The 27,852-nt window shown below is 39.5% G+C and overlaps 2 protein-coding genes across 16 annotated transcripts in view; both read right to left on the bottom strand.

The window, feature by feature from the left end:
* The window catches only part of LOC138749377 (CTD small phosphatase-like protein 2), an 81,935-nt gene extending 72,508 nt beyond the window's left edge, over window positions 1-9,427 (bottom strand). For all 6 annotated transcript variants that reach the window (XM_069910604.1, XM_069910605.1, XM_069910608.1 and 3 more), the window contains exon 1: window positions 9,255-9,427. The gene's annotated coding sequence lies outside the window, so the exon portion shown is untranslated. The remainder of the gene's footprint in view (window positions 1-9,254) is intronic.
* Window positions 9,428-22,749: 13,322 nt separating this feature from the next.
* Window positions 22,750-27,852, bottom strand: part of golm2 (golgi membrane protein 2) — a 73,669-nt gene continuing 68,566 nt past the window's right edge. For 7 of the 10 annotated variants that reach the window (XM_069910592.1, XM_069910594.1, XM_069910593.1 and 4 more), the window contains one exon: window positions 22,750-23,815. In XM_069910592.1, coding sequence (XP_069766693.1) covers window positions 23,739-23,815 — 77 coding nt within the window. In that variant the 3' untranslated portion in view covers window positions 22,750-23,738. The remainder of the gene's footprint in view (window positions 23,816-27,852) is intronic. The other 3 variants (XM_069910595.1, XM_069910598.1, XM_069910603.1) reach the window with 3 other exon arrangements.

Here is a 27,852-nt window from a genome sequence, read left to right as displayed (position 1 = left end):
GGTACAGGCAGCAATAAAAAAAAACCAAGATATTTGAGGGTGCAAGAAATGACAACATGATAAAATCAGGAGGGCTTCAGAAGGCATGAGTTGGTCTGGCAGACAATGTAGAGGAAAATCCCAAGGGCTTCTACAGATACTCCAAGGGGCAAAAAGATAGCAAGAGATAAAATTAGTCCTCTTGAAGATCAGAGCGGTCATCAATACATGTAGCCTAAAGATAGGCAAGGTCTGAAATTGATTGTTTAGCATCCATATTTACTTGGAAAATGGACATTTGAGTCCAGAGAAGTGAGATAAACAACAATGAAGTCATGATTACAGATGAGAGACAAGATATTCCCTAGAACTTTGAGAGGGACCCTAGCAGAGGTATTTAAAATGTCCTTAGCCATAGGTGAGGTGCTGGAGGACTGGAAGATAGCTAATGTTGTTCTGTTGTTTAAGAAAGGCTCTACAACTATTTGAAAAATTATAAGCCGGTAAGCTTGACATCAGTAGTGGGCAAGTTACCGAAAGGTATTCTAAGAGACCAGACATAGACAGGGACTAATTAGGATAGTCAATATGGGTTTGTGCATGGTAGTTGATGTCTAACCAATCCTATAAAGTTTTTCAGAGGTTACCAGGAAAGTTGATGAAAATGGATGTTGCCAACATGGCCTTTGATAAGATCTACATGGGTGGGGGGGATTGGTTAAAAAGATTCCACTCGGTCAGTATTCAGGATGAAGTAGTAAATTAGATTAGACTTTAGAGGAGAAGCCAGAGAGCGATAAATGATTGCTTCTCTGGCTAGAACCCTGTGACTAGTGGTGGGTGCCTTTTTGTTTGCCTTCTATATCAACAATCTCAATATCGTAAATTGGATCAGTAAATTTGCATAGCACTAAGAATAGTATAGTGGACAGCATGGATGTCTTTCAAAGCTTGCAGCAGGATCTGGACCAGCTGAAAAAATGGGCTACAGATGGAATGTTAATGCAGTCACGTGTGAGGTTGACAAACCAGGTAGGACTTGCAAATTCCTTGAAAGTGGCATCACAAGTAGTTAGGGTTGTAAAGAGCTTTTGGTACAATGGCCTTCATAAATCAGAGCAAAGAAGTTGGGATATTATGTTAAAGCTGTTTTAGATCAAATTTGAGGCCAAATTTGGAGAATTGTGTACAGTTTTGGTCACCCACCAAAAGATATTGATAAGATTGAAAGAATGCATAGAAAATCTGAAAACTTACAAGGGTATTGCCAGGGCTTAAAAGTTGTAGGGAAAGGTTGAATAGGTCAGGACTGTATTCACTGGAGCATCGGAGAATGAGGAAAGATTTGATACAAGTATAAAATATGATGAAGCATGTAAATTGGATAAATGCAAGCAGGCTTTTTCTTCTGAGATTTGGTATGACAAGGATGGGAAAATGCCACATTAGGTGGAACTTTTTCGGCAGAGAGTTATAAGAGTGTAGAATGAGCAGAAGTGGTGGATGTGGGTTCAATTCCAACATTTAAGAGATTGGATAGATACATGGATGGGAGAGGTACGGAGAGCCAAAGTTTGGGTGCAGGTCGAATAATAGGTGGAATACTATTACAGCAAGGACTGGATGGGCTGAAGGACTTGTTTCTGTGCTGTAGTGTTCCATTCTGAGTCCTATCTCACTTTAAGGTGTTCTGTTATCACATTCTCTGTAAGTGATATCACATTGACATCCCTTAGTCCAATTCCAGAATATATGGAATTTTTAAAGATGGTAACCAAGAACATCAACAGGGGAGCGCTGCTATTGGAGAGCAGCAGCAATCATCAAGGATCCACATCACCCAGCATATGCTCTGTTCTCGCTGCTACCATCACAAAAGAGGTCTAGGTGCCACAAGACTCGCACCACCTGGTTTAGGAACAGCTGCTACCATCAGACTCCTCAACAATAAACTCAATTAGAGACTCATTAAGGACTCTTACTCCTGCATTTTATTGATTTTTTTCTCTGTATTGCACAATTTTACATTTCTTTATTTGTTTCTTGAGTACAGTTCTTTTGGTTTACCAATAAGTGGTAATTCTGCCTTGCCTGCAGGAAAAAGAACTCAGGATTGTATGTAATGTCATGTATGTACTCGGACAACAAATCTGAATGTGAAGTACTCTCCCACTTCTATAACCACCTCTTTCATTCTTTGGGATTTATACGTTTCAATCTTAACAACTTTTCCAGTACTATTTTTTTAATTTGTCCTTCATTTCCTTTCCTTTTTCCTGCTGGACTATTTACATTTACTTATTTTACATTTTTGGCAGCAATTGTTTCATTCCTTATTTCTTATTAGAGATTCACCAGTCTGTAAAGGAGCCATGTCTTCCCTCACTTGCCTTTTTCCATATTCACAGATGCTCTTGTCCATTTTGTTTCTCTCACATTCTATCTTTCCTTTTTTTAAAATTCAGAGACACAGCAATAAGAAATGGGGATTGCAAAGTCTTAGTGGAGCTAGAATAGACAAGAGTATCAACCAACACTTCCTCACCTTGAAGCAATCTGGAGATCATCCTCACCCCCCCACACATCTCTATGCTCTGCTGGAAGAACTCGGATGAACTGTGATCATATGGTTTTGTTTTTGAGGGTCAGGTAGGAAATAAGAATTCAGTACAACGAAAATGAGCAAGAGGACATTTGACACATCAAGCCAAATCATGAGAAAGTAAAATGTTTGAATAAGCACTGAACATCAGAGAAAAAAAAGCCCAAATACAATTTGCTTTCAGCAATTAAGAATATTATAAAATAAGGAAGGAAATGCTTGCACATCATCAAAAATGATACTGATTTGCTGTATCAGGATGGAGCAAAAGCGAAAAAAAAATGCAGCACATTTAGGTAGATATAGCAATATCTTCTGGTTTGAATCACTACTGATAAAGTATTGCTATCTACTTTGCAATTATGACAAATTATTCAAATAGCTTGGACCTTTCCTGCAAAAACATATCAAAAAGAAAATTTCCTAAGGCTCAGTGCAAATAGAAAAAGGAGAAAATTAGGTTTTTACATAATGTTATTCAACTAAAAATTCCAAAAGATACTCAGAATGTGATATGATTCACCCAAGTTGATGTTAGTTGATGTTTAAACTTGGTCAGTCAGAAGTCCGATTAGCATAAAAAATATTAGCCAATAACATACACTAGTATCAGCTGGGAAGAGAGAAAAAAAGTCTATTAATATGTTGCTCAAATATATATGCTTCATTTCCAAATTTTGGATATCAAGTCATCCTAGATTTTGAACTCAGATGCTACATTTTTATTCAAACCCACAACAATAATACTAATAGAATCAGCTAATATGAATCATCACACCTCACCTTTGCCAGCTCCTATAGCATAAATATAGCAATTCTATCAACCCCATTCCAACATTATCTTTTCCCAAGTTCCTATCCAATTCTTTACGAAACTCCTGGTTGCTTCCATTTCCACATTTTCAGTTCTATTAATGTAGATTTTTCTTCACAACTTGTATTGGCTACCAGTGGGTCTCAACTTTTTTTCCCCACTCATACTGCCTTAAGTAATCCCTTACTAACTACAGAGCACCTATGTCATAAGATGCCATAGGTGCTCTGTGGTTAGTAAGGAATTACTTAAAGTAGTATGTGAGGAGGGAAAAAAAGGTTGAGAACCACTGGTCTATACAAACCACTGAAGGCAGATCTCAGCAAAACCTTTTTCAATGTTTAAACACAATACTGAATGATGTACATTTCATGAACAGTTAGCTCTGCTTTTAGCAGGAGTAGGTACAATACATTTTTTATAAATGTCAAGTACAAAATCATGCAACACTGCTCCACAATCAAGAAGCTAGATAATGAAATTCTAAGGTTGTAAAAAAAGAGCTGCATTCGACTGCCTGTGTGTCATATTAAGTTCTTTTCAAAATTAAAAAGATGCTCCAGCACAGAGCAGTGAGTAAATCTACAATTAATACATTAAGAAGTGGTCAGATGTTTTTGTTCCTTTCTTAATTGCAATTATGTCATTTATTAAAAATTTAACAAAGTTTGGAAGTGCTGGGACTACAGATATTAAAATGGACCCAAAGTGTCAAATAAGGACAATAAATATTTTTATCTTATTGTAAGAAATTTTCAAATCATGCAACCAGTTCATTAATTGTCTGAGGACTTCTAAACTATTTAAATATTGTGATAGATTATGTTATATTTTATATTATGCACAGATATGTTTTTGGAGGAGATAGGTTGTAAGGTTTTTAGTTAGGTCACAAACAGATACAAACACTTCAAAACAGATTTCATTATAAAATGCAAGAGTTATGCATAAGGTGGTGTCGACAAGTCTGTGCTGGAGATTTTCACAAAAGAGTGCAAATAGAAGGGCCCATCTCAGGAAACCGATAAGATCTCTCATGAATTGATTTTGGGAGTCAGCAAGCTGTTTTGGTGGAGTGTGCTGTTTTAGGATGGTCATGTGGTTTTGCAAGCAGAGAGGGTCAAACAGGTTTTTCTCTAAGTGTGTGAGAGTGAGAGAGAAACTGCTAGTTTTCTGAAGTGACTTTTGGAAGCTTGTATGAAACCCCATTTTGAACACGGGTTGTGAGTTCTGAGTTCAGCCTGTTCAAAGCCCTTGTGGTCTATACAAAAGAAGATGGCTGGCTGTATAATGTTTCACCTGAGATAAGGGAAACAGAAAAGAAACTCTGTGGCGACCTGAAAGAAAGAAGTTATCATCTGGAAAACCTTGATGTGACAAGTTTCTTCATCAAGACACTAAATTGGCTGATCGGAAGGAATCAGTTTGTGTGTGTCCAACAAGCAACAAATCTCTCTCTAAAAATCAACAAGAGCATTCCTGACAGAAACCATTTACTTTTCAAGCACCAAAGCCTGATGAAGATTCATAAATGTTAAATTCTGTGCATAGTACATAGATACTGGTGAGCTTGGAGGCGTGAGAAGTGAGATGGGACTGTGAATCAAATAACTTTTCTGAACTTACACACACATTACATCATGTGTGCTTAGAATTAGAAGGGGGTTAAGTTAAATTCATAGTAATAAGTTAAAGTTAGATCCTGTTTTTATGTTTAAAGAAAATTAAAAGTAACTTTTGTTTAAGTAACCAATTGTCTTGGTGAATTTCTATTGCTACTGGGTTTTGGGGTCCTCTGGGCCTGTCACAATATAAAGTTACAAACAAAATAAATTGATAGAAAATCCTGGAGATACTCAATGAGTTAAGTTGCTTCCACAAAGAGAGACCGAGTCAATGGTTCAGATCAATGATAAATATGTATTTAGCATAACCATTTCTCTCTTACAATTAGTGTGTAACCTAGTTAAAATTTCCTGCCTTTTTTAAAATTTCTAACATCTAAAGAATTATGCCTTGGATCTGCATAAAATAGGATGGGGGTGGTGGTGAGTAGAAATGTAGAAGAGGCAGCACGGTTGGTGTAGCAGTTAGCGCAAAACCTTTACAGCGCCAGTGATCAGGACTGGGGTTCCAATCCTGTGCTGTCTGTAAGGAATTGGTACATTCTCCCCGTGTCTGCGTGGGTTTTCCCCGGGGGCTCCAATTTCCTCCCACCATTTGAAATGTTTTGGGGTGTAGGTTAATTGGGTGTAAATTGGGTGGCACAGACTCGTGGGGCAAAATGCCCTGTCATCGTGATATAGGTCTAAAAAAAACTGGAAAATAGAATCCATTATTAAGACTCAAGTGCAAAAATAGGCTACAATGAGAGAGCGAATGGTTCTTCTGACAGCTGTAAATAATTTGAACAGACAATCTTGCTTTCTGTGGCACAAATCCAGTGTGTGACTTTTTTTTTCTTTGGAGTCTACAGAAATAGACAGCTCTAAAGCTGGTGCCCAGTGAAAACATATTTTCCCTGTATTTATTACTTCAGTATTCTAAAACAGAGGTGAAATCACATCATGGAACCTCAATTCTTTCCTGTAATGAAAATCATACAAATGCAACTGCGATATCAGGCAAATCTATATGACCAAAGGAAGTGCTATTCAATATTCAACAGTACCTCACACAAAAAAAAATCCTTAAAAGGGGAAAAAATTATGATGGGAGTGGGATAAATTATAAAGCTCTAGTGCCTCATAACAGAGTAGCTCTGTTATGTTAAAAAGCCAGCAGAACCACAACTGCAAATTAATATTTCTCTGGACTTTGTTATTCCATAACTTTAATTGTTTAAAGAATTATCACTTGAGTTACATTCATTCAATGATGTATTTTTCCCTCCTTGCATTTAAAAGCAAGTCAAACAACTGGTAAAAGCCTGAGGAATCTAAAAAAAAAATCTGATGGAGTACATATATGTGGGCGAATTACATGTGGCACACTGCTTTGGGCTTGATTCGTTTGTTCATTGCAACATGAACTGATATAAAGTTGCTACTTGCAATCTTCAATCTCGATACCATGCATCTAACTGTGTGCCAGCGATAAAAATTGCTGCACCTCATTATATGGAAATTGTTAAGATATCAGAAATTATTTCAAATCCCGCCGTGTATTGTGAAATTAAATAAATCTGGCAAATTGTATTAAATAAATCTGGCAAATTGTAAGCTGAAAAAAATGCCAATAAAAATTGCTAATTATAAAAACTGAAAAGACAGCTCTTACAACTCAAAAAATGACTTGTAATGGCCTTTTATGGTCAACAGTTTTGTGAAGGTAAGTATTCACCCTCCTCCCACAGAACAATGGACAATAACAATCTTGAGCCAAAGTCTCTTCGGCAGATAATCGTCCCAGTTGCAGCAGTTACCTCACTTGGCCTTCGGTACACCCTGGCTCAAGACTCGTGACTGCTTCCAATGTTTTGAATTTCTCCCGGGGTGGGGGGGGGGGGGGGGGGGAGGGAGCCTGAAATCAGCTGTTTGTGCAGGCCAGGTGATTTTAAAATTGGCAACTCCACAGAGACAAAAATGGAAAAGCTGCCAACTTCACAGCTTGCCTCTTCAAACATGCTTCTGGGGCAGTCAGAAAGGAGAACAGATGCTGAACGTCAAAGCAGTTGATTTTTGTGCAGTACCGTGCGTAATTTGGGGAGCCAGGAGAACAAGGCACGTGATCAGTCTGTGCACCTGAATTTCAGTCACTGGATTTCCTCTCTGACTACTGAATCTTCACTTCCATTAACATTAGATTTTGCATTTAAAAGTATGAGCACAAAATATAAACATCCCTATGAAATTCGCAAACCATACCATTGAAAATTATTATCAAAGAGCTTTTGGAATTTCTGTGGGGAGTGGGGTCAACTGAGATTGAAGAGGTGAAGGTTAGAGGACAGAGCAAAAGATAGTAAGATTGACTGCAACAAAATGAAGGTTGAACAAGTAATAATGGAATCAGGGAGATAATGAATGAAAGAATATCAGGTTAGGGAATTGGGAATCAGGAACTGGAAAGAAAAAGCTGAATGGTAATGCCATGGGGTGGGGGGGGGGGGTGGGGGGGGGAAAACGGGACTGGGGATGGGAAAGAAGAGGCAGGCAAAGTTCCAAAAGAGAATGGGAAGAGGGGAAAGGTACAGAAAAGAAATGCCAAGCAACTGATGCAGCAGGTTGGAGAACAGAGAGTGATACAAAGGAAAAGGAATAGGAAAGTAATTGGGGAGCACAGTCAGCATAATGGTATTACAGTGCAGCAACCCAGGTTCAAACAGGTGCTGTCTGCAAGGAGTTTGTACATTTTCCCAGTGTCTGTGTGGATTTCATTCAGGTCCTCCAGTTTCCTACCATCCTTCAAAAACATACAGGGATTGTAGGTTAATTGGTGTATTTGGGAGGCAGGGTCTTGAGGGCCAAAAGGGCTTTACCATGCTATATATCTAAATTTGGTGATTGGAAACAGGTAAACTTTACACGAAGGGAGAGGTTGGTGGAGTAAAGGCGGGTAAGTGAGTAATAATTACTGGCAGGGTGGCAAAGGGCAAAAGAAAAGGTGTATTAGGAGGAAATGTTAACAATGGGAGGCAGAGTCAATCGTGGGGAAGAAATGGGGAGACAAAATACAAAGCCAAGAAATGTGTTTTGGGGAACACTGAGCAAGCCATCTGGGGAATGAACGTCAGGTCAAAGCTTCTGTGTGACTGGTCTGGTGAGAATACATTATGAAGGGAAAGGGATACAACTGGGGTATCCAGGAATTAATGAGGCACTAGGAAGAAAAGGAGGAATGAGGCACATGGGCATTCAATTTGGTTTGTTCACCACAAAAATGTACAATGAATCATCAGGAGTGAAACATTCAATGATCCAGAGGAAAAATAACATCAAGATGAGGAACTGTCACGTTATAGAGGGAGGGAGCACAAAGGGTCAGATTGCCTGGAGCAAAGGGAAGGCTTAAGTGATGGGGAGAAGGGGCAGCCAGATAGGGGTGAGAAAGAACTTGGGTGACAGAGAGTGTTATACATAGTTGTGGGTGAAATGGTCTGGCATGGGATAGGTGGTGGAGATTGAGCAGAGGGCCTGACACAGCGTGGGAGGAAGCATGGCAGGGTGCAGAGAAGACGGGTAGCAGAAAAGGTGCACGCAAATATTATAAACAAGAGGGTATGGCTACATAGGTCAGGTGGGGGAAGGGGATGGAACATCTGGAAACACAGGATGTGTGGTGCTGGAGGGGAAAGCATAGGCTTAACCTACCAACGAAGTGGCAACAGGGGTTCACAATGAGGTTGAAGGATAGCACCAGGTAGATGGAGGGGGCGTGGCATGGCCGGTGGAGGGAGGGGCAGAAAGGTCATAGGTAGAGTGAGTGGAGGGTGAAAGGGTACAGTGAAAGGAGGGGCCTTGGCCAATGGAGGGCGGGAGGGGAGTGTAGTCCGGGACCGAAAGGGGCGGGGTGACCCAATTACGGGTGTGGGGGGGGGGGCCTTCCGTCGATGATGTCCTTTCCCCCACCCGGACGATCACTCGGCGCCGCCGTTCCGGGGGCCTTTCCTGATATAAGGGGGGATCGGGCTACGACGGCCTCAGGGCGAGCCTGAGGCCTAACGTATATCTTGGGCCTGAGCCGCTGGTCAATGCAGAAGGTTCAAGACAGGCCCAGGTACATCCCGGGAATGGAGTGGCGGCCTCGGCCGGGTAGCGCCGCTCGGTGCGGTGGGCCCCGGGCTCCCCTTTGTCAGTTGGCGGCCAGAGGAGGTGCGGAGGGGTTCAGGAAATACCGAGCCAGGCCTCGCGAGCTTACCGGGACGCGGGCCGCGGGCCGCCGCCTTTTGTCCGCCGGGGCCAGGGGGCCGCTCGGTGTCGCTGCGCCGCCGCTCGCTCCCTGTTTACACTCGCCAGCATTCAGGCGCCATTTCCCGCCGCCGCGCGCACACACAGGGAGAGGACGGCTCCCGCCCGGGAGCCCGGATGCACCGCGTGCCCGCGCACGTTGGCCCGGGGAGGAGGATGCGGCGGCGCCTGGGCCACGCCCACGATTCCCAGCCCTTCAGCGAATCAGCAGCCGGTCTCGTCACCGGCCCCTCGGTTCGCGCCAACTTCAAACGTCAAGACTAAGTGCGTGTGCGAGACTCGCGCCGCGCGCCTGGTCAAGTCTCCTCGGGACCTCATCGCCGAGGCGTCTCACCCCCCCCCCCCCCCGTCCCCAGGCAGCCCCACACCCCCAGAGTGTCCCTCCTCCCCCCCACCCCCCCGGGCAGTCCTCCTTCCCCCCCCCTCCGGGCAGTCCTCCTTCGCCCCCCCCCGGAGACCTCTCTCTCCCCCCCCCCCGGCAGTCCTCCTCTTCCCCCCCCCCCCGGCAGTCCTCCTCCTCCTTCCCCCCCCCTCCGGGCAGTCCTCCTTTCCCCCCCCCTCGGGGAGTCCTCCTTCCCCCCCCCCCGGAGACCTCCTCTCTCTCCCCCCCCCCCCGGGCAGTCCTCCTCCCCCCCACCCCCCCGGGCAGTCCTCCTCCCCCCCACCCCCCCGGGCAGTCCTCCTTCCCCCCCCTCCGGGCAGTCCTCCTTCCCCCCCCCCTCGGGGAGTCCTCCTTCCCCCCCCCCCCCGGAGACCTCCTCTCTCTCCCCCCCCCCCCCCCGGGCAGTCCTCCTCCCCCCCACCCCCCCGGGCAGTCCTCCTTCCCCCCCCCTCCGGGCAGTCCTCCTTCGCCCCCCCCGGAGACCTCTCTCTCCCCCCCCCCCCCGGCAGTCCTCCTCTTCCCCCCCCCCCCCGGCAGTCCTCCTCCTCCTCCCCTCCCCCCCGGGCAGTCCTCCTCCTCCCCCTCCCCCCGGAGACGACTCCTCCTCCCCCCCCCCCCCCGGGAGTCCTCCTTTCCTCCCCCCCCACCTCGGGGAGTCCTCCTCTGTTTAAAACAATCCCAGCTTATTCACACAAAAATCTTGTATCTCTATTGATCCATGTACTTGTAACATTTTCATATGCTGGTGTTCATTCTTTGTGACATTTTGGAGCTTCAAATGATATGCAAACTTTGAAATTAGTACTATATGGGCACCTAGTTCATCAATATGTTAAAATAAGTATCCATTTTTTTTATAAACTTTATTTATGTCGTTCATAGAACAATTAGTACACAACATATACAACAATTAACCTTAAACATTAACGTTATTTTTAATATATAGAAAAAAGTTTTTAAAAAACCCTCCAGAGGAGAGCCATAAAGAAAAAAAATAAATTGAAATGTAAATATTCTGAATATAACAACCACTTATTAATAAAAAAACTAGTTATCATGTGAAACATGTAATTTTTTCCATTATTAAACAATATCTCATCTCATTATGCCAACTATTAATATTAATCATATTTGTATCTTTCTAGCAATACATTTTTTCACTACAGATAAAGCTAAATATACAAAAGCAAGTTGAAACTTATCTATTCCCAAACTTTTCAAAGGTTGCAAACTACCCAATAAAAACACTGTCGGATCTAAAAGTATTTTAATCTTATACAGGTATTCTAAAAACAATTGAATTTTCTTCCAAAAAGATTGTATATGTATACATGACCAAACAGCATGAAAAAAAGTTCCAATAAAAAACATCTAAAACACAAATCTGATTCATGAAAACCATACTTTCTTAATTTTTCAGGTGTTAAGTATAATTGATGTAAAAAATTATAGTTAATCATTGCATAACGTGCATTTATCAATCTAGTTACACTATCATAACAGATATCTAACCAATTATCCTCGGAAAAAATAAAACCAATGTCCGCTTCCCATTTACGTTTAGATCTATCCCAACCCTTTTTATCCATACCATCCTGTAATATTTGATACACAGATGAAATATAACCTTTCTCTGGTACCTTCATAAGAAAAATCTCAAATTTAGTCATTTCAGGTAAAATCATATCTCTACCAAACGTACGTTTTACCAAAGATAGAATTTGGTAATAGAGAAACATAGAGTTCTTATCAACACCAAAACTGTCCCTCATCTGATTAAAAGATAAAAATTTACCCTCTTTAAAACAGTCTTCTAAATTCTTCACACCTTTAACGCTAATGCAATAAACTTCGATTATGTATTTAAAAAAAAGTTGATTATTATACAACGGAGTCAAAGCCGATAATTCAGCCCTAGAGCCTATCATTTTATTTTTCTTAATCCATAGCTTCATTAAATGTTTTAGTATAGCCACATTATATTGTTGTAACAAATTTATATTCCATCTAAACAAAAATTGATGTATTTCAAATTCAGAAATATTTGCCATCTCAATTTTGGCCCAACTAGGAGGCCGTTCCAAATCCATCAAAGAACTAATAAATTTAAGTTGGGCTGCTTCTTAATAACTTTGAAAATGTGGTAAATGTAATCCCCTAACTCATATTTCCAAGTTAATTTATTCAAAGCTACTCTCAAAAATTTACCTCTTCATAAAAATTCCCTAACCATTTTATTCGAATCTCGAAAAAAATTATTATCAAGTAAATACGGAATAGATTGAAACAAATATTGCATACGCAGAAAAATATTAATCTTAATTGTATTTATCCTATCCAATAGATTAATAGGTAAATCTTTCCATTTAATCAAATCAGTTCTAATTTTTTTTTATTAACAGAACATAATTTAATTTATATAAAGATTGATAATCAACATTTAGAATTATACCCAAATATTTAATTCAATCAGTCCATTTCAATGAATAACATCAAAATGTCATAACAACCAAAAAAAAGTAGAATAAGAAGATTCTTCTATTCATCCAAGAGATTCCAGTCTCGGAGATCTCATTTCAAAAAAAGTTGGACTCTTTCCATTCCCATTTTTCCCATTTCTTCCGTTTCCAAAACAAGCAGATTTTTCTTTAGGAGACAATGGTGGGCTACATCTTTGTCCTCTTATGTTTGGGAATGAATCAGCAAAAATCATTGCTTCACGATCATTCTCAAAAAACCAAAATTGATGATCGCCATAAAACACCTTCAACACTGCCGGGTAGTGAAAAAAAGACTTATAACCTTTATGCCACAAAACTTCTTTAACTGGATTAAATCGACGTCGGCGTTGAATGACCTCGACTCAAGTCAGGATTTAAAAAAAACTCTACAATTCTGAATCAATAGTGGAGTTTGTCGTTGCCTTGCATTTTGCACTGCTAGTCAAAGTATTGCTTCTCTGTCCATATAATTCAAACATCGAATTATTATCGGTCTCGGTGGTTGACCAGGTAAAGGTGTTCTTCTTAAAGCTCTATGAGCTCATTCCAATACCAAGCCTCCAGAAAAAAAATTCTTGTCCTAATACTTGTGGGATCCAGTCTTTAAAAAAAAACGAAGAGGATCTTATCCTTCCACACCTTCTGGCAAACCAATAATTTTCACATTATTCCTTCAACTTTGATTCTCCAAGTAGTCTATTTTTCTCTCCAACTCCTTCTCACGTTCTCTCAATTCTATAACTGATTTTTCAACCTTCAACACTTTTTCTGTTAGAAACCACTTGCTGTTTACATTCCAAAAAAGCAGACTGACATTTTAAAAAATCTTCACAAGATGCTTCCACACGTACTTTAACTGTATTCATTTCTGAACTTATACCAGCATTCATTTGAACCATCTCATTCATTAAAGGTTGAATGACAGCATTTAACTGCATACATTGTAGCTCAGAAAAGCTCAGCCCTGCTTTCTCTAACGTAGTGGCAGAATGAGGTAACTGCAACTCCTGCTGCAACTCAACGAAAGGCTTTTAGAGGTTTTGCTGCGAGTCTTGACCCCGACTTCCTCAGGGGGTCGCCGCTGGTCTCCTCCCGCAGCTCGTTGTTTTTGCGCAAAATCACGGAGGAAATCGATATCTTCAGGTTGAAATGCTTCCTGATGCATTTCAAATAATGGAGTCGTCTTCCTGCATCCTCCCTCCGTTAAAATCAAGAGGCTTCCAGAATCGGGATCCACTTCTTGGGAACACGCACCTTCTTCCAGAGAACGGGTAATTCCAGCACCATCCTTCACTTGGTGAGTAGTAGACATTTTTTTTTTCAGCTCCCACAGGCAGTCTTTGTGGTTTAGACACTGTAGAAATTAAACCTGAAGCTGTAACAAGTCGTTTAGGCCCAAATCTTCAGCACTTCGAAAATGTAACTTCTTCTGCACTTGAGGTTTAATCTTTTTACTATTAATGACCATAATAGTTCCTTAATACTTTAAACTAAAATTTAAAATGTTTAAACTTGAAAACAAAGGGTTAAAAAACAGGTACTTAAAAATATGGCCAGAGAGGTCGAGATTACACGTCTAGACTCTATGCCATCTTGCCATGCCCCCCATAAGTATCCATCTTAACAATGAACACTGGGGAAATACTGCTGTGCTTCCAGCCTGAAAAGTAAGTTATTGTCCACTACTTTTGACTACCCTCTCTACATAATCATTATACTTCAGTTTTACCAACTTCCATTAAATTGTACTTTGTCAAACATCCACAGGGCCATTCATGCAACATCAGGCACATGAAGCATGCCCATTTATCATTAGTTCAAGGAACCTGATCAAAATAGTTAAATGCATGATTTGCCTTTAACTTATCCATGCTTGCAGCATGGTGTGGTCACAAAAATCCATGCTTGAGGCTTTTGTGAAAATTTACATAAAAATAAAATATTCACATTGTATAGGCAGTGACACTTACCAACTGCAATTTATTATTTTCCCCAGTGCTTGAAGAAAACTGAAGGAAATTACATTTTTACAAACATGTTGCTGTCGTGGGGAAGAATCCAGTGGGTTGAAATGTCAGTATGTTGCATGTGGTTCGAATGTAGCGTCTATCCATGAAATGTCGAGTCTATTCCATTCTTTTCCAATTAGCAATACTATAAACTCAGTTTTAAAGTTATGCCCACCTGCTGCAAGCAGACTTTGAGGAGATAATGAGTAGTTTATCTGTCACCAGATGATGTCACACCGCTGGTGTCTACTTTGATGAGAGCTGGAAATAAGGCAAAAGCTTTTTCGGATGATATTTTAAAATAATTTCTTTTTGTTGAATACTTAAAAGGATTAAAAGAAAGCTTTTGCTTTGCCAAAATTCTCTCTCTCGAGAGAGAGAGAGAAAAGAAAATCTCCCTGATATCTCAGCAGAGTTGCCAACTGTTTTTGTTGCTGGAATTTTCAATCCACTTGGCTCTGGTTCAATCCATTGTGTTCCCCCCTGTCTTAATCACTGCTTTGTCACTATGTCCATCCTCTCAGTAAAGGGACATCATCCAACTAGATGAGGTAAGAATTTATTATATATACACAAGTATCATTTAAAATTCTTACTTGCTGCAGCCAAACAGGTGTGTAAGGTACACCAACTACAATAGAATGTTAATTTACCAGAGGTGATAATAACTACGAAAGAATAGATAAATATTCACAGATGGAGTTTGTGCAAGAAGTGACACTTCAGTTGTGAAGATGGATCTTTTGGAGGTGCTGGAGTTTATGGTTTGGGTTTGTGCAGTTCAGGGGAGGTCTGATAGCTGCTGGAAAGGAACTTTTCTTGAATCTCGAGTTACTGGACTTAAGGCATCTGTCCCTTCTGCCTGACGGTCGCAACAAAGAGGTTGTGAGCGGGGAGATGGGGTCCTTTATGCTGTTGGCTGCCTTCTTGAAGCAATACCTCACATGGATAACCACAAAACAGTCATTCACACTAAATCCACAACTTTCTGAACTAATAGAAGGAAGTTTTCAAGTGTCATGCTATAATTACCTTTAATTTGGTTCACAGCATCTCCAATATCTATCATAAGCATTATCATTTTATCTGTGATATAATTTTTGAATTCATTTTCAATCTCAGTTTACAAGGAGACAAATCATGAAGCCTGAATATTCCTTTTGAGTGAGACTATAGCACTGTACATTGCACATACTGATCAGAAATCACAGTAAATTCCCCCCCCCCCACTATCCAGTATGGATGGGGATTGGTAGATGCCAGATAAATGTATTTCCCGGTTGCTTGAGATTGCATGATTGGCAAACCAATCACGAGGTGTGCCAATTTTAGACCGTTGGATTCTTTATCTTTTTCTTGCGCAATTTTCTTTGCAGGTTGCTTGAATTGTAGGTAACAAGGATTTTATAGCTGGGGGTGGGAAATCAGGGTAGGTTAGAGACATTAATGTAGCCATTCAGTACATATCTTACGATTAATTTCCCTCTTCATTATTTCCCTCTACATATTTGTATAAATTAAATACCTGTACCTACATAATACAAAATCCAGGTTACAGTATATACAGTTATGTATTGGAAATTTATTGATTAAATTCTGGCATACAATTTTGATGAGTTCATTAATGTTGAGTCTATTGATGACGAGATGCTGAGAAGGAGAACCTTCCATCTCTTCCATTTACAATTAGTGGGTGTAATATTTTAACATGTTGGGATTGACCTTGAAGATTTGCTCATTTTGTCAATGTATATGGATGAGCACTTGAATTGTCTATAGTCTCAATGTTGGTAAATGAGATGAGTGTGGATGTCAGTTGGCATGGACACAGTGGTCCATAGGACTGGTTTCTATGCTGGACCACATTACCCCAAAGCAAAAGGGGTGGTGTGATAGAGGTCAACTAGTAAGCTCACAGCACTGTCACACATGTTCAGTTCTAGTCTCAGGTACCGTCTATGACTGGGGTGTCCCGTGGTGCTCCAGTTTATTCCCACATCCAAAGGCATATGGATTGGTAGGTTAAATGACCACCTAAATTACCTCTGGTGTACCTGAGTGGTAGAATTTCAGGGGAGCTGATGATCACATCAATGGCACCAAGATGGAGAGAGTAGATCACTAAGTTCTTGTGCACAAATATCTCCAACCATCTGTCATGGTCTATCCACATTGATGCTGGAAGTGAAGATCCTCTACTTCTCCAGAAGCCTGAGGAAATTTGGCATGTCCCATGTCTCTCAAAAACTTGCAGATAGTATCCCATCACCCCAAAATATTTACATATACAATTTAAATATGATTATGTAGTGTGTACATACCAGGGTCCAGATAAATGCTGTTTTGGTGGGTTATATATGTAATCAAATGACAATAAACCTGGATGGGGAAAGTTCTATCCACGACTGCAAAAAAAAACATGGCTCAAACTATCACATCCTCCATTGCTCTTCCCACTGCCTTAGAAAAAGCAGCCAACATAGTAAAAGACACCCCTCCCATTGGGAGGGTTCACAAGTGTGAGATCACACACCCTTAGATTCAAAGGCAGCTTCTTTCCTGCTGTTGGCAGATCCCTGAATAAACCTCACAGTAAAATAATGTTGCTCTCTGGAGCTCTACAATGTTTTATTTGCTGCATTTGTATTTGGTTGACTTATAGGATATCACAAACTTCATTGTACACTTGATAACTGAATTTGACTGTGGAGAGAATAAAAATACAATTAATGTAGGATTAAAATAATTGGATGGTTAAAATAATTGGATGGTTGGTGTGGACTCCAAGGCCATTTCAATGCTGTATCTACCTAGTACTGGACTCACCTTGAGATGGCAATGGCTTTGTACATGCCCCAAATTACCTATAACTTTTTTTTAAGAAAAAAAACTCTAAAAGTGAATAAAAGTGCTTCATATAATGATTGAGAGCTTAGCAGAATACAGTTTACATCCTTGAAACCTGGTTTTGGACTTTTATTGATGTGCAGTTTAGTAAAACTGATGAACTTTAAATCACTTCACTGGAAACTGAAAGCAGAAAATGCTGGAAACACTCAGTGGGTGTATTAGATTGACAACCTTTTTAAGGTTTTAATAAAAGATCAACCTGAAGTGTTCATTCGTTTCCAATAGAGGCTCCTTGGCCTGTTAAGTGTTTCCACCATTTTATGTTTGATTTGCAGGGATAGCATTACTTATCACAAAGTTAACATGGAAAAACAAGCAGCATTTTTTGTTCAAAGGATTTCAAGTTACAGCATTTCCCCAAATAGTGTTGTCCTCTTTATTTTGGTTGCAAATTCTTAGAAACATGTCCTGCTGCAGAAGATGAAATTTCTGACAGCTCTGTATAATTCACTGACATTTGTATTTTTCATTATTTGAGAATTTTTTTTTTGTGTTTGACCCCATTCTCCCTCTGCTTTTATTCTTGTACCATTGATACACACGAGTAGATGCAATTGATCAGCAATCCATAAAGGCAGATGCTGAATTCTTAAACCAAATTAATAAAACTGAAATTCTGTGCCTCTGACATATTTTCCTGGCATAAACTTGTCAGTTTAAAAAAACCAAAAAATTTCCATTTACTTTGGTTTTAAATCAGTTAAAACCAAAATAATTCGAGCCGACATATTGTTAATAATTTCCATCTGCCTACCTGCCACCTGGACCGAAGCCCAGATTTCTTGGCTGACACCCTCATCTGTCTTTGATTCTTCTCAACTCAACTATTCCAACACTCTTCTGGACAGCCTGCCTCAATTTTACAAATGTGAGCTCACCTAAACTCTGCTGGCTGTGTCCTACACTGACTTGTTTTAAATCCAAGCTAAGCAATACTCAAGATAAATATTCTCCATTGCTTCCAATGCCCCATTGTTGCAGCCTTTTAATCTGCCCTAATTTGGACAGCCCTGGTCACAAGGATGGACATACCAGCTCTGCCCTCCCATTGTAATCTTTAAAATAACTGGTAATGGGGCCATGTTCACCAAAAAAAATCAGGGTGCTATATATGGCCATTTAAAGGCTATAGTCATTCAGTATTGAACAGGCCTTTCAGCTATGCTAACAAGTTGGCATTCTAGGCGAGACATATTTACCTTCATTTGGGACATCCCTTCTAAATCTGTCCTTTGGGTACATCTGTCAAATATAGTTAAACATAACTATGTTATCTATTTCTATAGCTTTCTCTGGCACTTTGTTCCAGATATAGACCATACTCTGAAGCATTTGCCCTTCAGGTCCCTCTTAAATCTCTCACCTTAATGGGAACAAAGATTGACCATTCTCTTTATCTATGCCCCTTGTGTTTTTTTAAAACCTTTGCAAGGTCATGCATACACTCCAGGGTATTAAAGATACAAACTTCTCCCAATAACTCAAGCTGTCAACTCCCAGTAAACTGTATAATGGCCAGCATTAACATAGTGCAGTGCAGAAACAGACATTTCAGCGCACAATAAATCCAGGTGGCAGGTAGGACATCCCCAATTTTAATTTCTCCACTACTCACACAAGAACTTGTAGTTGTCAAACTCCTGAAATTTTCTCCTTAAACATTTCCTTTTAAGTCTTGTGAAAGGCATTTGTAGAGATGGATGGACTGGCCAGTCCAAACTTACTTGACCTTTCCTAACCCCTCCCTTGGCTCCTCCCTGGATTTCCTAATAAAGGCTGGTGTGCCTGGATTTTCCCCCTCTTGGTCAAGTAGTGTATCAGTAAAAGCTCAGGTTTTTGGTAATCAAACCAAATCTTTAATAAGCCTTTGCAAATTCCAATCTTGTTACTTTAAGGAATCAAGGCAAACAGATTGAACATGGTCCGGAACTAGTAGGCAGCAAATCCTAGCGAAGTCCATCAAAAGCTGAGCTCCTGACCATTAAAGCCATAAGCATGAGGCACGGTCTCAAGAAGGCAGCCACCAACATCAAATGATCCCATCACCCTAGTCAGTCTTGTTGCTATTTTCAGCCTAAAGTCGAGCACTACAAGTTCAAGAACAGTTCTTTGGCTTCCCAACACACACCTCCCCCCCCCACCCCAAAACAACTTTCCTGGCTCTTGAATCTTCTTATTCCACCCTAACCTTAAAATTACTCCAAGTCCAAAGACCTGGCTGTACTATTATAACACTTTTTGCACTAACTGCAACCAAATATTTCTGTTCTTTTATCTATCTTGTGGTAGTTGATTCCTTTATACCAAGAATTTGAATGACTGTATATGACAATACACTTGTAAGATTTCACCACTCCTAGATCACCTAAGACAGCAAGATAAAGAAAAAAGCTCTCTGTAACCTGACAAATATGCATATCCCAACCCATGCATTGAAATCATCTTGGCAAATTGAAGACACAGATTAGTTTATATTGCAATTCTTCCCGAGCAGAACTGAATCATTATCTACCCTTAGTGGAGACTGACCTCAACAATACCAATTTTCATCTCATTGCCTGGAGTGGATTTGGAACTTCAAGTCACATTTATGAAAAGCATGATGAGAAAAAAGAAATTAGAATAGGCCACAGTTCCTCATGCCTTGAGCAACAAGTAATTTCACAAAATGATGACCGAAATAACACTTTCCTTAGCTGGCTTCTCAGTACATAATCCAGAAAAGCATCTTGTATAACATTCTTCGTATTCAATGGTTTCCAATGGTGTGATTTATGCAACACCCATTACAACTACTAGGTTAAAAAAGGTTCAATTCTCCCAAGTTATTTATACCCGTGACACTGTCACTGACCAAGAGCTGATGATCCACAGGACAGAAGCTTGATACCAACATTTAATTCTCTTTGGCTTGGCTTCGCGGACAAAGATTTATGGAGGGGTGATGTCCACGTCAGCTGCAGGCTCGTTTGTGGCTGACAAGTCCGATGCGGGACAGGCAGACACGGTTGCAGCGGTTGCAAGGGAAAATTGGTGGGTTGGGTTTTTCCTCCTTTGTCTTTTGTCAGTGAGGTGGGCTCTGCAGTCTTCTTCAAAGGAGGTTGCTGCCCGCCGAACTGTGAGGCGCCAAGATGCACGGTTTGAGGCGATATCAGCCCACTGGCAGTGGTTAATGTGGCAGGCACCAAGAGATTTCTTTAGGCAGTCCTTGTACCTCTCCTTTGGTGCACCCCTGTCTCGATGGCCAGTGGAGAGCTCGCCATATAACACGATCTTGAGAAGGCGATGGCCCTCCATTCTGGAGACGTGATCTACCCAGCGCAGTTGGATCTTCAGCAGCGTGGATTCGATGCTGTCGGCCTCTGCCATCTCGAGTACTTCGATGTTGGTGATGAAGTCGTTCCAATGAATGTTGAGGATGGAGCCACTTCATACTTACATACAGAACATAAACCAGCCTCTTGCCCCTTCAACCCCACCACAAGTCCAAACACCCATTTTTATACGCATCCTATCCAAACCTATTTTCCACACACATTCAGATTTACTTTAAAGGCACTGTCAAGCAGATTCCTAGGGCCAGAAGATACACTCAAACCCAAGTGGATCCAGGGCAGACTTCAGTGAACCAAATGTGATATTAAGAATCCATTGAGTAGTTCATTTAACACCAGTTCTTTACTCCAGATTTTTTGCCATGATACAATCTCTCCTCCAGATAGTTAGGCCAGATCTTTACTTATCCCACTGGAGTGGTAATCCTATGTTCTGGTATGCTCTGCAGTTAATCCAGGTGATACATTTATAATTAATAGTATACCACGTCAACTCAAGTAAACTGTTTATTCAAAATTTTGCAAAGAACAGAAACCACAGTACCACACAACATTTTACAGTTTCACAATGCTAAAAGTTCAGAAAGAAAACCCAGTAAAATGATTTAACTTTTAAATAAATGGCAGTAGTAGATTGCCGGTGACTAGTAGTGAGCCTCAAGGATCCATTGTTCTTTGTCATTATTATCAACGATCTGCATTATGCAGATGACACTAAGGTAGTGTATAGTGAGGACGACTCTCAAAGCTTGCAGTAGGATCTGAACCAGCTGGAAAAATAGCCTATGAAACAGATGAAGTTTAATGCTGATAAGTGAGGCGTTGCACTTTGGAAAGACAAACCAGGACTTGCTCAGTAAATGGTAGAGAACTGCAACAGAACAGTGAAATCTGGGAATAAAGATACACAATGCTTTTAAAGTGGCATCCTATATAGTTCAGGTTGTAAAGAGCTTTGGGCACCTTCGCCTTCGTAAATCAAAGTACTGAATACAGGAGTTGGGATGTTGTATAGAATTTGGCAAGGCCAAATTTGCAGAATTGTGTACCCACAGGAAAGAAAAATTGCAAGAATGCAGAAAAAATTTATGAAAGCCTGGATTTGAAGAGCTAATTTATTGGGAAAGGATGAACAGGTGAGGACTTTACTCACTGGAGCACAGAAGGAGGGGAGATATGATGCAGGAATACAAAATTATGAGGGGTATAGATAGTGTATATGCAAGCAGGCTTTTTCACCCCACTGAGGTTGAATGAGAGGAACTAGAGAAAATGGGCTGAGATCAAAAGGCAAAATATTCAGGGGAATTTCTTCACTCAGGGTAGTGAAGAGTGGATCAAGTTGCCAACGATTTCAACATTGGAGAGATTGGATAGGTACGTGGATGGGAGGGGCATGGAGGTGTATGGTCTGGGTGCAGGTCAATGGGTCTCAGCGCTGACTAGATGGGCCTGGTTCTGTCCAGTAGTGTTCTTTGATTTTATCTTAAAAATCAACCCAGTCTGTTGTTAAAAAGCTGTGCAGAGACCAAACCACAGATACTTAACTACACAACTAAATTTGATAATTACAGGTTAAATACCTGAGTTTAGAAATTCAGTAACCCAATCGTAATGACCACGACCTAGGAAATAATACAACAGGTCAGAAGTTCTGACAAAAATGAGCTAAAATTCAGTTTTTTGTTAATCTTGTAAAATGCACAATTTTCCAGCATCATGTTCCAGTAACCACTTGAATTTTTGAGGGATTCTACATTTATTGAAAACTACCTCATCCCAGTTAAAGTTAGAAGGTTTATAAAGTCTGAAAATAATCAACTACTGAAAATCACATTTCTTCAAAATCTAACATTCTGCTCTCATCTCCCCTTTTCAAGCATAATCTTTACAATCAAATTGACCACTTGAATGAACATTCTAACTAAACAAGATTTCAATGTTGCTGAAAAACATTTCTCGTCTTTCCTTACTCTGCTTTCGGCAGCTACCACTCAATGCACGCCCCTGCCCCCACAGAGGGCCAAGGAACATTTAAGAGGAGCCAGGGACTGAAATAAAAATATTGGGGTGTTTTTAATGTAGTCAGTAGAGGTACAGAGGAAACCAACTAAATTTGTCTGATTCTGGTGCCTTTCTCTGTGAAACAAAGGTTGAGATGGCTGAGTTAGAGGGTTCTGCGTTTTTAAACGTACACAAAAAGCTACATCATTTTTAAAAGCTCCAGCGCAGCAATCTTCAATATATTGCAGTGTTGATTTTCACAAGAGTAGCCAACAAGAATAAAGACCATACCCAAAACGACAAGTTGTGTTTTTTAATTTTATTTAATGTTGCAGACATGACAGCAAATTTTCAGTGGACAGAAAATTCCCAATATTGAGTCCATTTAAAAATGCTCAGTATGTGTCTAACCATTAAGCAACAATAACTACAGACACATGTCATTCTGTACCAGTTTTCAAGATGGATCATTCTTTCTGCATTGCAGCTCTCTCAGATTCAGCAAACAGCCTGCATTACACTGATCTGCATGGAGCAGTATTCAGATTTCATTGCACTCTCTAGACTTGCATTGCAAAACACAAATTTACACAAATTGCTGGAAGCAAAAGGAATGCACATGAGAAAAAAAATCAATACCTATACTAGACTGCTGTTGAAGAGAGTTGAGATTAATTTCATTTTCTTCATTGTAAATTACAATATCTATACATTCAGCTTGTTTAAAAAGTCAGAATGTATTCAAATCACCAGAATAGATCCTTGTCACTTCTTGCAAAGAGCCGCAGCAATTTTCACAGAACAAATCCAAAAAATTTATAGTCGACTGTACAATTACAAATGATTCAGCTATTTAGTTGCAGGTTTTTTTTAAATACATTAAATTTAAAACCGATCACTTACCAAATGCTACTTTGAACTTGAAATAGCAGATTACTGCTGATCCATATTTAATGAACTCAACCATTCAAACTAAAATTTCTTCATAAAATCTTCAAAAGTACAAAATATACAAAATAATGTGCAGAGGTAAACGAAACTCCTCCCACCCCCTCCCCAAAATGTTTGAAATGTAGTCAATCTAAACAAGTTGCATTTAAATTTTAAGAATATTATTAGTCTGCATCTCTTCCTTCTATTTCACCCAGCATTGATAGGTTCAAGTTTTATCAAGGAAAGCACTTGTAAAAAGGCCAGGCCACAACATACAATGATTTTGCATTATTGCATTGATGTTATCATCAGGATTCCTTCCGGAGTTCAAAAACCCTGGCTCAGTCTCGTATCAAATAGTTACAAACCAACTCCAAAGCGCTGGTTATCATATACAGGATTGTTCGCAGCCTCACGAAAGTCTTGTCCATCCTCTTCTACCATTGGAAACAAGATAATCCACATTAGTACAGCTGAATTAATTAATTCACAACATACATTAAAAGTTTTAAAACTAGGATTAAAATCTTTAAAATAAAGCAAAAAAACAAGTAAAATCCATAGAATTGAGATGTTCATTCTTTTCACTCAAGTTGTGGCTCAGCAAGTGGCTTCTGTGAGATCTTTCAAAGCAATTAGTGAAAACTGACCATGGAGAAAACCATAGCAGAACACTATTTGGTCTCTTCCCAATGCTTGCAGTTCAGTGGGGACTATGGATCATAAATCAGCAGTAGGCAGGATGTTTGTTTCTCCTTCCTCAAAATGAATGTGGAGGATGCAAAAGCTATTCAGCCAATCATTCCAGGACCATGCAGAAAGATTCCAGTGTCATCTTGGTGTTTAACGATTAGAACTAGTATGTTGGTGAAAAATGTATTAACCGGAGATTTCTAATAAATAGCAATTTTGGTAACCTATACCATAGTCCAGAAATATCAACCTGATTTTATGAAATGGAATTTGAGGATCCACAGGGGGTTTAGGCAATTTGCTGATATTTATCAAAAATAAAGGTTCTCAACACATTATAGTAGATGTTTAATAAAAAAAAAGTAGGGACAAATGAATTTCTCAAGTGGGAGACAAGTATGGAAACAAGAAGAGCTATCAAGTCCTCAACTACTCACCAATAAAATACTCATATTATTCGAGTTGACACAAAACATACTCAAGGATTGACCTGTTCCTGTTGTCAGCCCACATCCAAGGGAAAGTTATAAAAACGGAATTTCAAGCTAGATTGTTAATTATCGGATCACTCACCCCTGTTATTAGCAATAGAGCTGGAGGACATCCCTCCGAGAACGTACAGATGGAGATTAAACTCCATGCTACTTAAAAGACAGGATTTTAGAGAATTCATTGAGCGCCAAATTAAAATGTACTTTGAAATAAATACAGAATCAGTGAAAGATAAATTTATACAATGGGATGCAATGAAAGCTTTCATCAGAGGGCAGATAATAAGTTATGTAACTAAGATGAAGAAGGACTACAATCGGGAAATAGAACAGCTGGAAAGGGAAATAACAAATACAGAAAAAGAATTAGCAATAAAGGAAGATACAACTAAAAGAAGAGAATTGGCAAACAAAAAAATAAAATACGAAACACTACAAATGTACAAGGTGGAGAAGAACATAATGAAGACAATGCAGAAGTATTATGAGCAAGGAGAAAAAACGCACAAAATACTGGCTTGGCAGCTTAAAACAGAACAAATAAAAAGAACGGTATTGGCATCAAGGAAAAAGGATAAATAAATTACATAACCCAATGGAGATCAATGAAAACTTCAAGGAATTTACGAGCAATTATATCAAACTGAGAACGAAGGGAAAGAAGACAAAATAAAGGAGTTTCTAGCTAAAATTGAACTACCGAAATTGCAAGAAGAGAAGCAAAATTAATTGATAAATCATTTGAAATAGAGGAAATACAGGATATATTAAAAAAACTATTGAACAATAAAACGCTGGGAGAGGACAGACTCCCAATAGAATTGTAAGAAAACATTTAAAGACTTATTAATTCCTCCTCTCCTGGAAGTAATGAATCAGATTGAAGAAACACAAAACATGCCAGATTCATGCAAAACAGTAAAGACAGGGAAAGATCCACTAACACCAGCATCGTATAGACCAATATCTCTACTTAACTCAGATTATAAGATAATTGCTAAACTATAAGCAAACAGATTGGCTGACTGTATACCAAAAATAGTAAAACTAGATCAAACTGGATTTATTAAGATAAGACACAAGGAAACAAGACGCCAACAGTGGCGGTTGCCTTAGACGCAGAGAAAGCCTTTGACAGAGTAGAATGGAATTATTTATTCAAAGTACTACAGAGGTTCAACCTACCAGAGAAATATATTAATTGGATTAAAGCGTTATATAAGGGACCATTGGCGAAGGTGACAGTAAATGGATATATATCAAACCAATTTAAATTAAGCAGGTCAACTAGGCAGGGATGTCCACTATCTCCCTCACTGTTCGCGTTAGCTATAGAACCCTTGGCAGAACTGAAAGAACAGAAAATGAAATAAGAGGATAAAAATAAAAGAGAAGGAATATAAAATCAGTCTATTTGCAGATGACGTCATAGTATACGTAACAGAACCATAATTATCAATAAAAGGATTACATAAGAAATTGAAGGAATATGGAGAAGTATCGGGGTACAAGATCAATGCAAATAAAAGTGAAGCGATGCCAATGAATCACCATTTAAATGGCAAACACAAGCAATCCGATACCTAGGTATTCAACTAGATAATAATCTAGGGCATCTATACAAATTAAATTTTCAGCCATTAATGAAGAAATTACAAGATGACGTAGAATATTGGAAAGATTTACCACTAACACTGATAGGAAGGGTAATTTGCATTAAAATGAATATCTTCCCAAGGATACAATACCTATTTCGATCGTTACCAATTCCCTTAACAGAGAAATTCTTCAATGACCTAAAGAAAATAATAAGGAAATTCTTATGGAAAGGGTGGGAAAACCGAGGATAGCGCTTGATAAATGAACAGAATGGTACAAACAAGGGGGCTTACAGCTACCAAACTTTAAGAATTATTATAGAGCAGCACAATTAAGACACCTATCAGATTTTTATCAAACAAGGAAAAAACCAGATTGGACCAGATTAGATAAAATAGGGGAGAAGGTACCTGAACATATACTATACAAGTGGGATGAAAAGCTGGTGCAACATAGGAATTCACCAGTACTGCATCATCTACTCAACATTTGGAAGAAGATTCACGTAGAAAGTAAAAAAAAACAAATTACCAACTACCAAAATTAATATTGACGCAAAATTAACTAATCCCTTTCACAATGGATAACCTTTCCTTTAGAGAATGGGAGAGAAAAGGGACCTAAAGAAAAGAAAATTGTTTTTTGGGAAATAATTTATTATCATTTGAACAAATGAAGTACAAATATGGTATAACTCATGGTACAACATTTGCATGCCACCAACTGAAAACCTACTTGAAGGACAAATTGGGAAGCAGGCTGAGGTTACCAGAAGGAAGCAGTTTTGAATATGTGATTACAGACACAATGATAATTAAAAGATTTATAACAAACATCAAATTGGAAGAGAAAGAGAACGATGAAATAAGCTGTAACCCAAACAAAAGTGGGAACAAGATCTAAACAAAGATAAAGAATGAAACATGGGAAAAGCTATGCTCCGAAACTATGAGAAATACAATAAACACGAGATTACGCATGATGCAATATAATTGGTTACACAGGCTATACACCTGTAGAGCTCGTCGAAAGAATCAAAGACTTGTTGATCCAAACCAAGGCTTTTATTAGCAAAAGGCAGGAGCTCTTCACAGGTGGCCGACCAGTCCGGAATGATCCGACCTGGCTACGGACACAACCCTTCAAGGCCCAGACAGTAGGCGTGGCTTAGCTCTCAGCCAATTGCTGTAAGCACAGTCTAGATACTGTAACTATATACATTGGTGATAGATCTGTACTATCACAACACCACACCCCAAAAGTTAAATAAATGGGACCCAACAGTATCAGATAGATGTTTTTGCTGTAAGAAGGAAACAGGAACAACAGTACATGCAATTTGGGCATGTGAGAAAGTGAAAAGGTTTTGGGAAGATCTAAATCAGGTATTAAATAAAATCACAAAAAGTAACATACCAAAAAATCCAGAGATATTTCTTCTAAGTAATACAAGAAGAACTTGGCCTCGATTTGGATGAAGCACAAAAAAGATTTATTATGATAGCCTTAGCTGTAGCAAAAAAATGTATAATGTCAACCTGGAAATCAGAAGATAGCCTGAGAATACAGCAATGGTACATAGAAATGAATAAATGTATTCCATTGGGAAAAAAAATAACAATTTAAGAAATAACATCACAGTATTTGAACAAATTTGGTACCCGTACATGGAACACAACAGAGAGGTCCTA

The sequence above is a fragment of the Narcine bancroftii genome, chromosome 14, assembly GCF_036971445.1.
Source record: "Narcine bancroftii isolate sNarBan1 chromosome 14, sNarBan1.hap1, whole genome shotgun sequence".
Classification (NCBI taxonomy): Eukaryota; Metazoa; Chordata; class Chondrichthyes; order Torpediniformes; family Narcinidae; genus Narcine; species Narcine bancroftii.
Note: the sequence above shows the minus strand (reverse complement) of the source record. Positions and strands in the feature narration are given on the sequence as shown.